General features: G+C 31.4%; 1 protein-coding gene across 1 annotated transcript in view; it reads left to right on the forward strand.

The window, feature by feature from the left end:
• The window catches only part of LOC126773005 (lysosome membrane protein 2-like), a 61828-nt gene that overhangs the window by 10386 nt on the left and 39117 nt on the right, over positions 1-12325 (forward strand). Inside the window, exons 2-3 of the mRNA XM_050493618.1 lie at positions 7376-7476; positions 10374-10465. Of these exons, the coding sequence (XP_050349575.1) occupies positions 7383-7476; positions 10374-10465 (186 nt within the window). The 5' untranslated portion in view covers positions 7376-7382. The remainder of the gene's footprint in view (positions 1-7375; positions 7477-10373; positions 10466-12325) is intronic.

Genomic DNA, 12325 nt, shown 5'->3' on the forward strand with positions numbered 1-12325 from the left:
GTCCTGTGCTAGTCGCATCCATTGAGCACCCGCCATCTTCCTAAAATGAGCACCCGCCATCTTCCTAAAATTGTAAGAAAATACGTAATAATAATAATAATGCTCTCTGTACCGATTTCGGCCGCGGCGGCCAATCTCAAGAGAGATAGCCAGCTACGCAGGACATATTATAGTGGACAAGTGGGTGCGCAAACACAGGTGCACTCTCTGTTCCCTAACTCTCATAACCCAATGAGGCACCTCCAGATTTCGGGCTGCTACTGAGGATTTTCGAGAAACCCAATAACTTTTTAGTGGCTTGACCTGGAATTTGAACCCAGGAACTCCGGGCTGAGGCCTTATATCTAGTCACTAGACGAACTAGGCCATCATAGTGAAAATACGCACATAAATTATGAGACAAAATATAAATTTAATAAATTCTTACGTATTTTACCTTATTATTTAAGAAATTGTTACGTACCTTTATCCACTCATGTCTTTAATTATTGCAATCAGTTTTGTGTGTCGATTTTACGATCGTGTTCTTGGGTAAGTTTTGAATGTATTCTTACAGAAAAGCGCCACTGGTGTGCTGAATTTCTGCAATATAAGCTATCTTTTTCTAGTGTATGAACATAAATGGGATAGTAAGTATTTATGTTGTTATACAATAACGTATTATTACATTCATTATAATAATATCAGCTCAAATCATCGCGAAATGAGCTGTTTGCTATTTAAATAATGTCTTAATTTTTAAAATAAGTATTAGTTTTCTGCAAATATACATATTTCATTTCATTTTGTTAGTGTGAAAAATAACACTTCGAACCTAAAAGTTTATTGAAAAAGTTAAATGTGAATATATACAAAAACTTAAATTCTCTATCAAATAGTACAAACCAATCGATGTACGATTTCGGGCGGGGATTGTTTAGGGGACTTAATATTCCTATGGGAAATAATTAACTAATTTAGGGTACTAATTTAGGGTCAAAACGATATTTTCCTCTAAAATAAACATGGTTTAACAGACATTAATTAACAAGCTAGTTCCTGCGACTTTTTACGAGCGAAAGTCGATTATATTACGATTCATTTAAAAGAATGCGACAAAATTAAACTGATCTTTAAATGAAAATACATTTATCATTGTCATACCATTTCAATGAAACAAAGTCTTAGTATTGAGTCAAGCTGAGCTTAATCTACTGATTAAAACTGAAAGGAAATTCGTTTCCTAGTTTCGGGGTTTGGCGTTTACATACAGACAAATAAAAAAAAATGTATTTAAGTAACTTTTTTTTAATTTTGGCAATGTACAGACGCGCGATATCTAGTTCTTTATTGTATTTTATAATATTTATTCTGTAAGAGTCGAGATCACGAAAATCTGGAGTTCAAATAAAACCATTTCTAATTTAGAATATGATTATGGTTATCTATATAGTTACTGGTGGTAGAGCTTTGTGCAAGCTCGTCTGGGTAGGTACCACCCACTCATCAGATATTCTACCGCAAAATAGCAGTACTTGGTATTGTTGTGTTCCGGTTTGAAGGGTGAGTGACATAAAATCGTAGTAGCTCCCAAGGTTGGTGGCGCATTGGCAATGTAAGCGATGGTCAACATTTCTTACAGTGCCAATGTCTAAGGGCGTTGGTGACCACTTACCATCAGGTGGCCCATATGCTCGTCCGCCTTCCTATTCTATAATTGAAAAAATAATTGTCAATTAAAAAAAAATACACCTGGCATCAGAACAACGAACAAAGATGGTATTTTTTTTAATTTAATAAATCAATAATTTATTGCTTAGCATTATCATATTATATATTTTATTGTGTTAAATAAACATAGTTTCATTAGTAAAATATATATTTTCCTCTTATATTTAGGAATTTGGACATAAAATTATAAATGATGAAATAATATTTTTTTATATTATCATTAATCTTTTAATTCTATAAATAACAGTGTGAAGTGCTTGTTAACACGTTCTTAAATAATGTATACTTGGTTTTGATTCCGATTATCATCAAATATAATAATTAATAGTCCTCGTTTTAATAATTTTTTCACATATTGTAATACACATTAAATACAAAAAAATTACCCATTCTTTCAAATGATATATGTATCTTTTATTTCTCTGCTTATACATATTATAAATAAATGATAAATTAATAATAAATGACGGTGGTTAATATATCTATTATTCAAATCGTTTTTTTGTTTAACACTTCTTAACATTTAATAAATATATAATTTTAATAACATTTGATTGAAAACATATTTGGCTGATGGTGTTACGTCATATTATTAAAGTTTTTTTAATTTGTTAACATGAATATTTTGTCACAATACACACTATGGTTCCTTCAACTCTCACGTTTTAAAACTTTATAAATGTATTCGCGGGTTAATAATAATAAGTTTTGACTGTTTGTAGATACAAAAAGAGCTTTAAGGTAATTTACCAGATCATAACTTAAGCTAACGTCGTGAATTCTAATGATCCGAGGAACGCAATTTTTTCGTGTTTAGTTCTTAAATGAGTAATCTAAAATTTTTTACTCGTTCTACCTCCGCCTGTGATTTTGGGCCCCAGGTGTGCGAAGGTCGACAACGGCTGTATGTGAAAAATTAAAATACAACGACGAAATAAAATAAAAAAAACTTGTCGAATTGACGTCAACAGCGCGCTAAAAATATTATGACGTTTCTGCTAAAAATGTTGATTATTGAATTTATTTTAATATTCTCGTACAGATATGAAATAATCTGAATCGTGTTCAATTACTTGTGTTGTTGCCGCTTTTTTTCCAGCTCTGTTTATTTGGTTATTTTTTTTTTTCATTATTAACAGGAAAAGGTAAAAATTTATATGCCAATTCTTTTGGCCAGATTATTAACCTTGACTAATAGGCGTTGGCAATGATACTCCTATTCCATGATAGTGTAATTTGATGAACAAATTTTAAACTACAAAAATCACTTAAGTTGAGCTACAAAGACCATAGTATCTATTTCATCCTGTGGCGTCAAATATTAAAAAAACGGAAAGATTTTGAATAATTATTAAACAAGTGCTAATATTTCGTATAATGAAAGTATTTTTATCGAAAACAAAGTATTTTTACTTTAGGAAATAAAGTATTTTTGACAAGTGTAAAGTTGGTATGTTTTTTTTTTACAGTCGACTCTAATCAGAGACATAAGTCAGTTAAAATAGCCTTAATTTTTTTTACTTAATATGATCGAGATATTTTTTGGCTATAAATTATAAAAATCTCTTTAGACGTTTAAAGATTATCAGATCATTTCTTACTTGACAAAATTATCTTACCAATATACAGAGGTCCGATTGATTTGAAATTGCGGTCCCCCGACGAGACGACGGTTGTATAAAATATTACTAGGTACTTATAATAAAGTTAGGGCTAACAAGTACATTTGATTTTTTACTTTTTAGAGGTTTTTTTATGTCTGGTGTGTTATTATTTTATCTTTACATTACTCTCCATTACTTATATACTGCAGCACTGATCTGTAAGAACTCACTTCGTCACTCACTCGTGAAACATTGAAAAACGATGTTCGCGGGGGAAACTAAAAATAAATTATTATTATACCTCACACGGCTCAGTTTTCTGACATTTCAATTTTATGGTAAGTGTAGAGTTTGATCCTAAAGAACAGCTTAGCTGATCCGTAAATAAGCCAATCTCACCTTCTGAATTACGCTCAGTCGGCAACTCTAGTATCCGTAAGCAAAACGAATCGTTTCTGTTATGTATACCGCGTATTAAAACATTATTCGTTTTTAAATACGGATGGGGAAGCTAAAAACAGTTTGAAAGGCGGCAGTAAATTTTAAGTTCTTATAAATAAAATAAGCATCTTTTTAAGTATGTAAAGTTTTAATTAAAATGTTTTACATAATATTTACTTACATTGGTGATTTAAAAAAGTGTATAAAAAAATTACCAATGGCGAATGATATGACTGATATGACAACGTGGAATGAATTCAATTATGTAACTTAGCAGCATTTCAACGTTAAATCGCTATTTCGATTCTCTGGTTGAAAAATTAATCAACCTTTCTCTACAGTTAAGCAACAACACGGAATGTTATATCTTTTAGATAAACTTTTGCATTATTTCTTCAAAGTCCATAGTGTTTCAGCTGTAAATGAAGTATAATAAAGAAGATATTAGTCATTTAAAAAGATATATAAATGACTACAGCGCCATCTATCTCCTCCTAACATTTTGTGTGAACTTGACCTCGATCGGTTGTCAAAAGCTACCGACGCACTTGCTGACGCATCAGCGATTATATGCATATTTATTTATATATAGTATGATTTCAAATTATCTTCGTATCATAAGTCTTTGAAGCTTTTTGATAGGGAAAAATTTCATACTTAAAAAAAATCAAGGTCCGGTTTAAAAGACAGCGTTTTGTTTTAAAACGCCAACTGAATGATTAAATTTTATATAATATATTTAAAAATCAATTCATCATTTAATATAATAATCTGTAGAATAAAAACTAATTTTTGATAAACTTTAGCAATTCATATTGATAAAGACATTTGTACTTTAACGAGCAGAAAGATCTAACACGATCATCTTGAACTACATCTTGCAACTTGCAATACCGGACTAGATAGCTATCTAGCATCTAATAACATAGTTGTCTTGTATTGCACATTATATCTTGCAATATCTAATTAAAACATAAATCAGATGGCCGGCGCATGTTCTGCGAAGCGTAGCGTAGTGTATGCTCGTGCAAATGTCACACGCAGCGCACAAAAGATACGGTACTAGCTTGCTCGACCCCGCATACCGACCCAATGTTCGCTAAAACGCTACAAGGCGTGACACTGCGCATTTATTTACCTCGTAACCTCGCGCAAACGTTTTCCGTTGTGTTTATTTTAGCCGTTTTGATGGTAAGACAGACAGATCTGAAATGTTAATTGATTAGTAGTGATGCTTTTCGCCAATCGCAGCTCAGAAAACCTCAAGTATTTTCGAATATATTCAGATTTCATATAATGTAATCCACATTATATGAAATCTGAATATATTATCATCGAATTCATAAGCAAATATTAAGGTGGTGAAAGTACCAAAAAGCCGAGATGGCCCTGTGGTAAGAACGCGTGAATCTTAACCGATGATCGTGGGTTCAAACCCGGGCAAGCACCACTGAATTTTCATGTGCTTAATTTGTGATTATAATTCATCTCGTGCTTTACGGTGAAGGAAAACATCGTGAGGAAACCTGCGTGTGTCTAATTTCACTGAAATTCTGCCACATGTGAATTCTACCAACCCGCATTGGAGCAGCGTGGTGGAATAAGCCCCAAACCTTCTCCTCAAAAAGAGGAGAGGAGGCCTTTAGCCCAGCAGTGGGACATTCACAGGCTGTTACGGACGGACGAAAGTACCTCTTTCTAGACACGATACGAAATGTTGCAATAAGCATTTATATTCTATCGAAGTGACAAGTTTGTCAAATATAACCATCGAATTTAAATTTAATTCAAATAAAAACTTTTATTTAAATAGACTTTTCCAAGCACTTGAATCGCCAATTTACCAAGACCATTATGTCGGTTCTATGTAAAGCGACAACCGGTTCAGAATATGGATTCATACTACGACTATAATCAAATCTTATGTAATACTTTTATTGATACAAGCTGTATGAATTTGGAGCACATTGTGTTCTATATCAAGTGTACATTGAGGTTACATTGTTAAATCATACATATATAATACCGTTATTATGTGAATATTCTGGTTTAATAATTTAACCCAATTTCAAAGGAAAATTCTAATTTAGCATTTTTGTATTTGAGCATTTCTCGTAATTCTTTAATGTTTCTAAAAAAAGCAAAGATAAATATTTTAGTAGGGTTAATCTGTAAGAACAAATTCGAAACTCACCGCAGAAAATGGTCGTGACATGTCAGAAAGTGATATGCGACATTGATCATAATAATTATAAAATTTTAAAAATACATACAACGAAATAGTTTATTACTATGAATCGTTTGTCAACATTGCACATTGCAGTACCTTTTTACTCCTTTGTTTCTCAACTGATTGTCTTTTATTTTCTTGTTTGGTAGCTAGTGCCTTATATAATGTTATAAAAAATATGTAAAATATTCAAATCATGCAAATTTATGTCATGTTTTCTTAAAATATTCAATAATGGTTATGGTCACATATCGACCGCTAAGCGAACGCTATTAAAATAATGAATTAATAAATCTGGATATTATAAAAGTAGTAATAAAAAGCAGTTACTTTTGTAGTAGAAAATCCCTCTAGGATTTGTCATCTATAAGTTGCAAAACATATGGAGTTACATACGAACAAAGTAGGAGATAATTATTGTAAATAATTGACATAATTTCCTTCCTGATTTTCTTCCGTAATGTTCCAAGGTCTATAATTTTTTTAAATCTAGATCCGTCTTACAGGTTTTAAGGTAAAACTCGTTGATGTCTTTAAAAATATCGCAGTGTTCCTGTTTGTGATGTTATATGTTGGTTTTCTGTGTTTTTTATATTTCACGAGCAAACTTGAATATTATTATTTTATGACTATAGGCTGGTTGTTTTTGCGAATCAGGTTTAAATATATATATATATCAAAATAGTTTACTCGTGTTGTATTTTATTTAAAAAGATGGATAGTGCGTGTTGCTTAAAAAACAAGTATCGCTGGCCGCGGTTTCTCCCGCGTAGAGGAGGTGTTTGTCAGGTATTAGGCTAGTATTTATAAGTTAGAAAGGGACATGTAGGCAAAATTTTATGATGATTGGTTGAATAGTTAAGAGGTAAAAGCGTAACAAACAAGCAAACCAATAAATAAACCTATGCATTTATAATTTGTAAGGTATGGTAAAAATTTCTTATTGCGTCAGTGTCCACCACCGAGGTGGTGACCATTTACCATCAGGTGGCCATTTGACAAACCTCCTATCTATGTAGTATCATGTCATGAAAACTACTAACCCGAGCTAAAATTGTTCCTTATTTGTTGATTTTTTTTTTCCGAAATTTTTCGCTGAGATATGTGATTTCACGCCTTTCGACCGTTGTAAACTAAAAAACTCGTTTTGGTAGATACATTTTTAAGTAAATATTTATATTAAAAAACTAATTAATCATCATTATAACTTTACATAAAAAGAACAATGATAATAAATTAATCATTTCTTATTTTTAAATTATAATTTATCAAAATTAGAAATATTTTCATAGAAAACAAATTAATAAAAAAATGTTTAAGGAAATATGACCATCTAGTTATTAATAAGCGACAAAGTACGCATATTTTAATTTCAATTAATTTGTTACAGTAAAAAAATGGTGGTGGGCGCGAAGAAAGCCATCCAGCATGTTCCGAGCAAGGGAAAAATATCTATTAGGAGGTTACAGAGTTTTACTGTTAAGAAACGTCGTAAGTACTTAATTATTACATAAATATACATCATTATATATTTTTAGTGTGAATCTTAACTAAATAATGCTGATTCAAACCCGGGAAAGTAACTAAATTTCCATGTGCTTAATTTGTGTTTATAATTTATCTCTTGCTCAGTGGTGAAGAAAAACTTCGTAAGGAAACCTGCATAAGACGGATGAAAATCTGTTTAGTATGATGGAATGAGCTCCAAACCTTGTCCTCAAAAGGAGATTAGGCTTTAGCCCAGCTGTGATTCATTAACAGGCTGTTACATAATCAGTTCGGTAGTTTTTGAGTTTATCACGTTCACACCGACAGACGTGGCGGGAGGAATTGTTGTTGTAATAATAGTAATGATTGCAAAAATTTAATAAATAAAAGTCATTGGATTATAATTCAAATAAATAAATACTATATAACAGTGTATCCCATGCAGTGCTTGTAAAAACGTGTCATACGAAGAACTTCGTCTTTTAATTGGTGAATAGGCAAATGGAGACTACCAAGGAGATTCTGGATTACCTTATCATGGTGATCCATAATAGAGATGACCCCATGACAGGGTCAAGGACAGGCTGGCCGAACACCTTCCAGACCAGCCTAGGAATCCACAATCCCGCCAAGATCAATTGACAACAACAAAGAAAAGAACTGACACAAAACAAGATGAAAAAAAAAATGTTGATGGTGTTTCTGTCTGGAAATAAAAACATGCAGGCATTTCAAAAATCTAAATTCATAGAAAGATACACCAAAAGCACAGATAACACTTTTTTTTCTCTCTGGAAAAATGCATTTACGCGTTACCCCCACTTAAGGTATGTGGGTAAAGGGGGTATGTGGGACTGAAGGCGCCGGCATACCCACTAAAAAACTAGCGGTACAGTCACCGTCTCTCGGGAGGCGTCACGGGATCGATTGCGCGCGCATGCTACCGTGACAGATCAACAACCAACACATCTGTGGAGACTACAAGACAACATAAAAGAAATCAAATAAATGAATAAATTAATAAAGGAATTGGTTACGTGAGTTGATAATGAATACAATATTTATGAAACCGGCCCAATCTCGTTTGCACAGTTACGTACGGACGTAAATAAGAAACCGGAGCTAAGTTTATAGATTTAATATCGATCAACTGTTATGACCTGAATAAACAATTATTGTTGTCTTCTATCTGTATAATTCTTACACGACTGCCAAAAAAGGATTGTAATATTTTAAGGTGTTTTATATAATAAGTAAGTGGATGGTACTTACCTGCTTATTATATAAAACACTGTGGTGGTGATCACTTGGTCACCACCGTACATAGACTGAGACTGGCGTTGTAAGAAATATTAACCATCCATTACATCGCCTATGTCACCAATCTTGGTAACTAAGATATTATACCCTCGTGCCTGTACTTACACTGTCTCACTCGCCCTTCAAACTGGAACACATTTTAAATGCAATTTGATTTAAAAATGTATAGTAAAAAATGTGGTCTTTAAAATATAATATCGAGTAATTAATAATACCTACCTCAGAATTAACTAAGTTAAAAAATATTTCAAAAAATTGTTTCTTAATACATAATGTTTTGTTTTTAATGTTTTGTTTAAAATTTTTATTTTTAAGTTTTATTATTACTCGTTATTTTCATTTTAATTTTTGTAGCTATTTTTATATATTTCTTAACTTACATTTGCACAATTTAGTCTTAGTTTAACCACTGTTTACCTTTTTTTAGTTTCTATGTTTTATTGAGTACCACTATATTACATTTAGCTTATAATTTTCTTAATTTCTGCTTAGTCATTATTTATGTGCTTGCTGTGGTCTCCTTTAATTGAAGGAGCACACATATTTAAAAAAAATATTCCACGATGTAATGCACTCGTAATCCTTAGTTGGAGATCCATAATAAATAAATAATACATATGTAGAATTACAGTAAAAGTATGTCTTTTTTATAGTTACAAATCCTGAAACATTGTACATTTTATTTTGACATACCCTCATTTGTTGCGGCCATGAACTAACTAGCCGAACTATGATATTTAATCAATCAATCCTTAAATATTTCCTTAAATTCATTCATATTAATTTATTAAGCCGAACGGGCTTGCTAATGAATTCATCATTTTTATATCTATATATTTTTAAGTCACATTTAAAAACAAGTAATTCATATTTACATATTTTGTGCATAAAAACTCAAGCTTTTAATGCATACCTAAAATATAAAATACATCATATAAAATAATAACGGATTTTATACATCATATAAAATCCGTTATTAGTTATTGGAAATATATAGCGCTGCATATGATAAAACAAAGTCCGCTGCGTCTGTTTGTCTATCGTTCTAATTTCAATACGGTTTTCACCAATAGACGGAGACATTTCTGTGGAAGGGTTTTGTGTAAATTGGCTGAAATATATATATTATTGTTAAAATTATCGTTTGAAATGATGTCGACTGGAAACTTTGTTGGCATACGCCATATTCAACGCCTTATTCAACTCGTACCTAACTAGGTCGGATAGGTAGTATTTTATATATGTATATTGAGCTTGGTAATGATCTAATTAAGGTATATAATAATAATATTATATTCGTGATTTAAGAAAGTTTTTTTTGCTTAGAAGTATTAGAGACACTCTTTAAATGTCCAAATGCTGAGCTAAGATCGTTTCTCCTCTAAAGGAGAAGGTGGTGCTTCGAGACCCCATGTTGAAACCAATTTGGTTTCCAGCCAATCGGTCATATGCAGGTTTCTTCACGAAGTTTTCTTTCCATGTTTGTCAATTTCTTTCAATATTTTCCAGTTATTTGTCCATTTGTTAAAAAATATTATGTTACTGTGTATTACGTTAATATTAATGTTATTCTTTTTCAGGATCTGTCATCAGAGTGGTTTACGGATCTCTCCTAGTTATAGTCTCCGTGGTTTTGGCGGCAGTTGATCCCATTGATGTGTTTACAAATTGGGTAAGTATCATAATAAATTTTCTTATATTATCTACTCCTCTAAGCAGGGTACTTCGTTCTTTAGAACTTATTATGGACGAATAATTCAACTACACATTGTTTTCATATTTGTTTATCAATTTAAGCACGCCATGGATACTCACAATAATTACAATTTATTAACCTAAACTTTGCTTCTTTATAAAACTAATAAGAAAAAATCTTCTTTAATTTTTGACATTATTTTGAACAGATATAGATACACACAGAATTACGGGCCTTCAATAAGTCATTAGTAATAAACAGTACAATGGTGTTCGTAGTAAATGATAGTTTACTGGACGAATACTAGTTTAATAATACCGAGAAAACGTAACAAATTCAACTTTCATGGTATATTTAATACCCTGCTTTAAGGCATCATATCTTATTAAATCTAATTGGCTCAAAGGATAAAAAACTTTGACCTTATTTTGATCAAGTCTGAGTTGTTATTCATCTCATGCCTTATCATGCCTGCCTGTGTTAGAAGAGATTCAAACAGGCGTTAACTATACAGCAAAACAATTATTGTTAAGTTTATTAATGTTTATAAACCAAACACTAGGCACCATATTTAAAAAGGCTATGACAGGACAATTAATATTTAAATAACACTTGGTAGGAGTAAATATGCACTAATCGGTTATTCTACCCCCAAATATCATCTTTTATTACTTAAAACGTCTTTGTTGGTTTGTATTTGCCATATTGGTGTTAAAGAATAATTAATAAATCTAACATATCCCATATTTATGAGTATTGGTGACCCATGAGTCGTAGGTGTGTCATCTCCTTTTCGTCTGCTTCCCAACTACAGATTAAAAAATATAAAATAAATATATTTTACGCTATGTGATGGGAAGTTTCTTCGTGTAATTCTGTTATGCAGTCTTCATTAAAATATTTATATTTGTTTTGTTGTATTCACGAAATAATTATAAGGCATATTTTATTAAAATTGTATTGGTTATAATTTAATTACTTATGCTTAAGATATAGTACAACTGCGTAATATATATATCTTAATATGGTTGTGATTTTATATATGGAACGAATTGTCTTTAACTTGAATGATTCTCAAATATTATTACACATGGCAAACCAATCGGTGTGATAAGTGTTATGTGAGAACAAGTTTCTTTTTATAATTCAGGATATATTTGTGCAGAATTCTTATACTGCCGCAGATGAAACCTAATGACGCACGAAGTAGGTTTATATTATTTACAGCTTTTATAAGCTTGTTTGAAAATTATCGACCTCATTAAGAACGACATCTGACATGTGATTTAATTATTTGTGACGCGTTTGAATAAAAAGTTGTGGTTCTAAGTTGTATTATGCGTCACTGAAGTCGGTGTATACGTATAAATTGATGTTTTTTTGATACTTTATAATATAATATGATATCATATTATATTATAAAGTATCAAAAAAAAAAAAAAAATATAAAATTGTCGCCATAATATTTTGCATTTATTGCATATCTTTAGCATTAAAATAATATAAAGAAATTTATGTTATTTTGGCTATTTACTCCATGAGTAATTCTACAGAATCTAAAACTTATTACTCTCATCTTTATCATTTTCGGTTCTATATAAGTATCTAAGCCAATGTGTACCTGGTCGTTTGTAGGCAAATATTAAGAGGAGTAAATTATTTTCAATATCTAGACCCAGTGTAGTACTGGACGTGGTTCTCTTCTAAGATGCGAATAGCTCTGCATACCACATTAATTAGTCTGGCCCAGAAACCCGGACCCGGCCTTTCGCTAAGTTTTTCAGACCGCGATATTTTAAGTCTAATCAGTTATCAGATTCATTGTAAGACTCGTCT

Source organism: Nymphalis io, chromosome 13 (assembly GCF_905147045.1).
Source record: "Nymphalis io chromosome 13, ilAglIoxx1.1, whole genome shotgun sequence".
Lineage (NCBI taxonomy): Eukaryota > Metazoa > Arthropoda > Insecta > Lepidoptera > Nymphalidae > Nymphalis > Nymphalis io.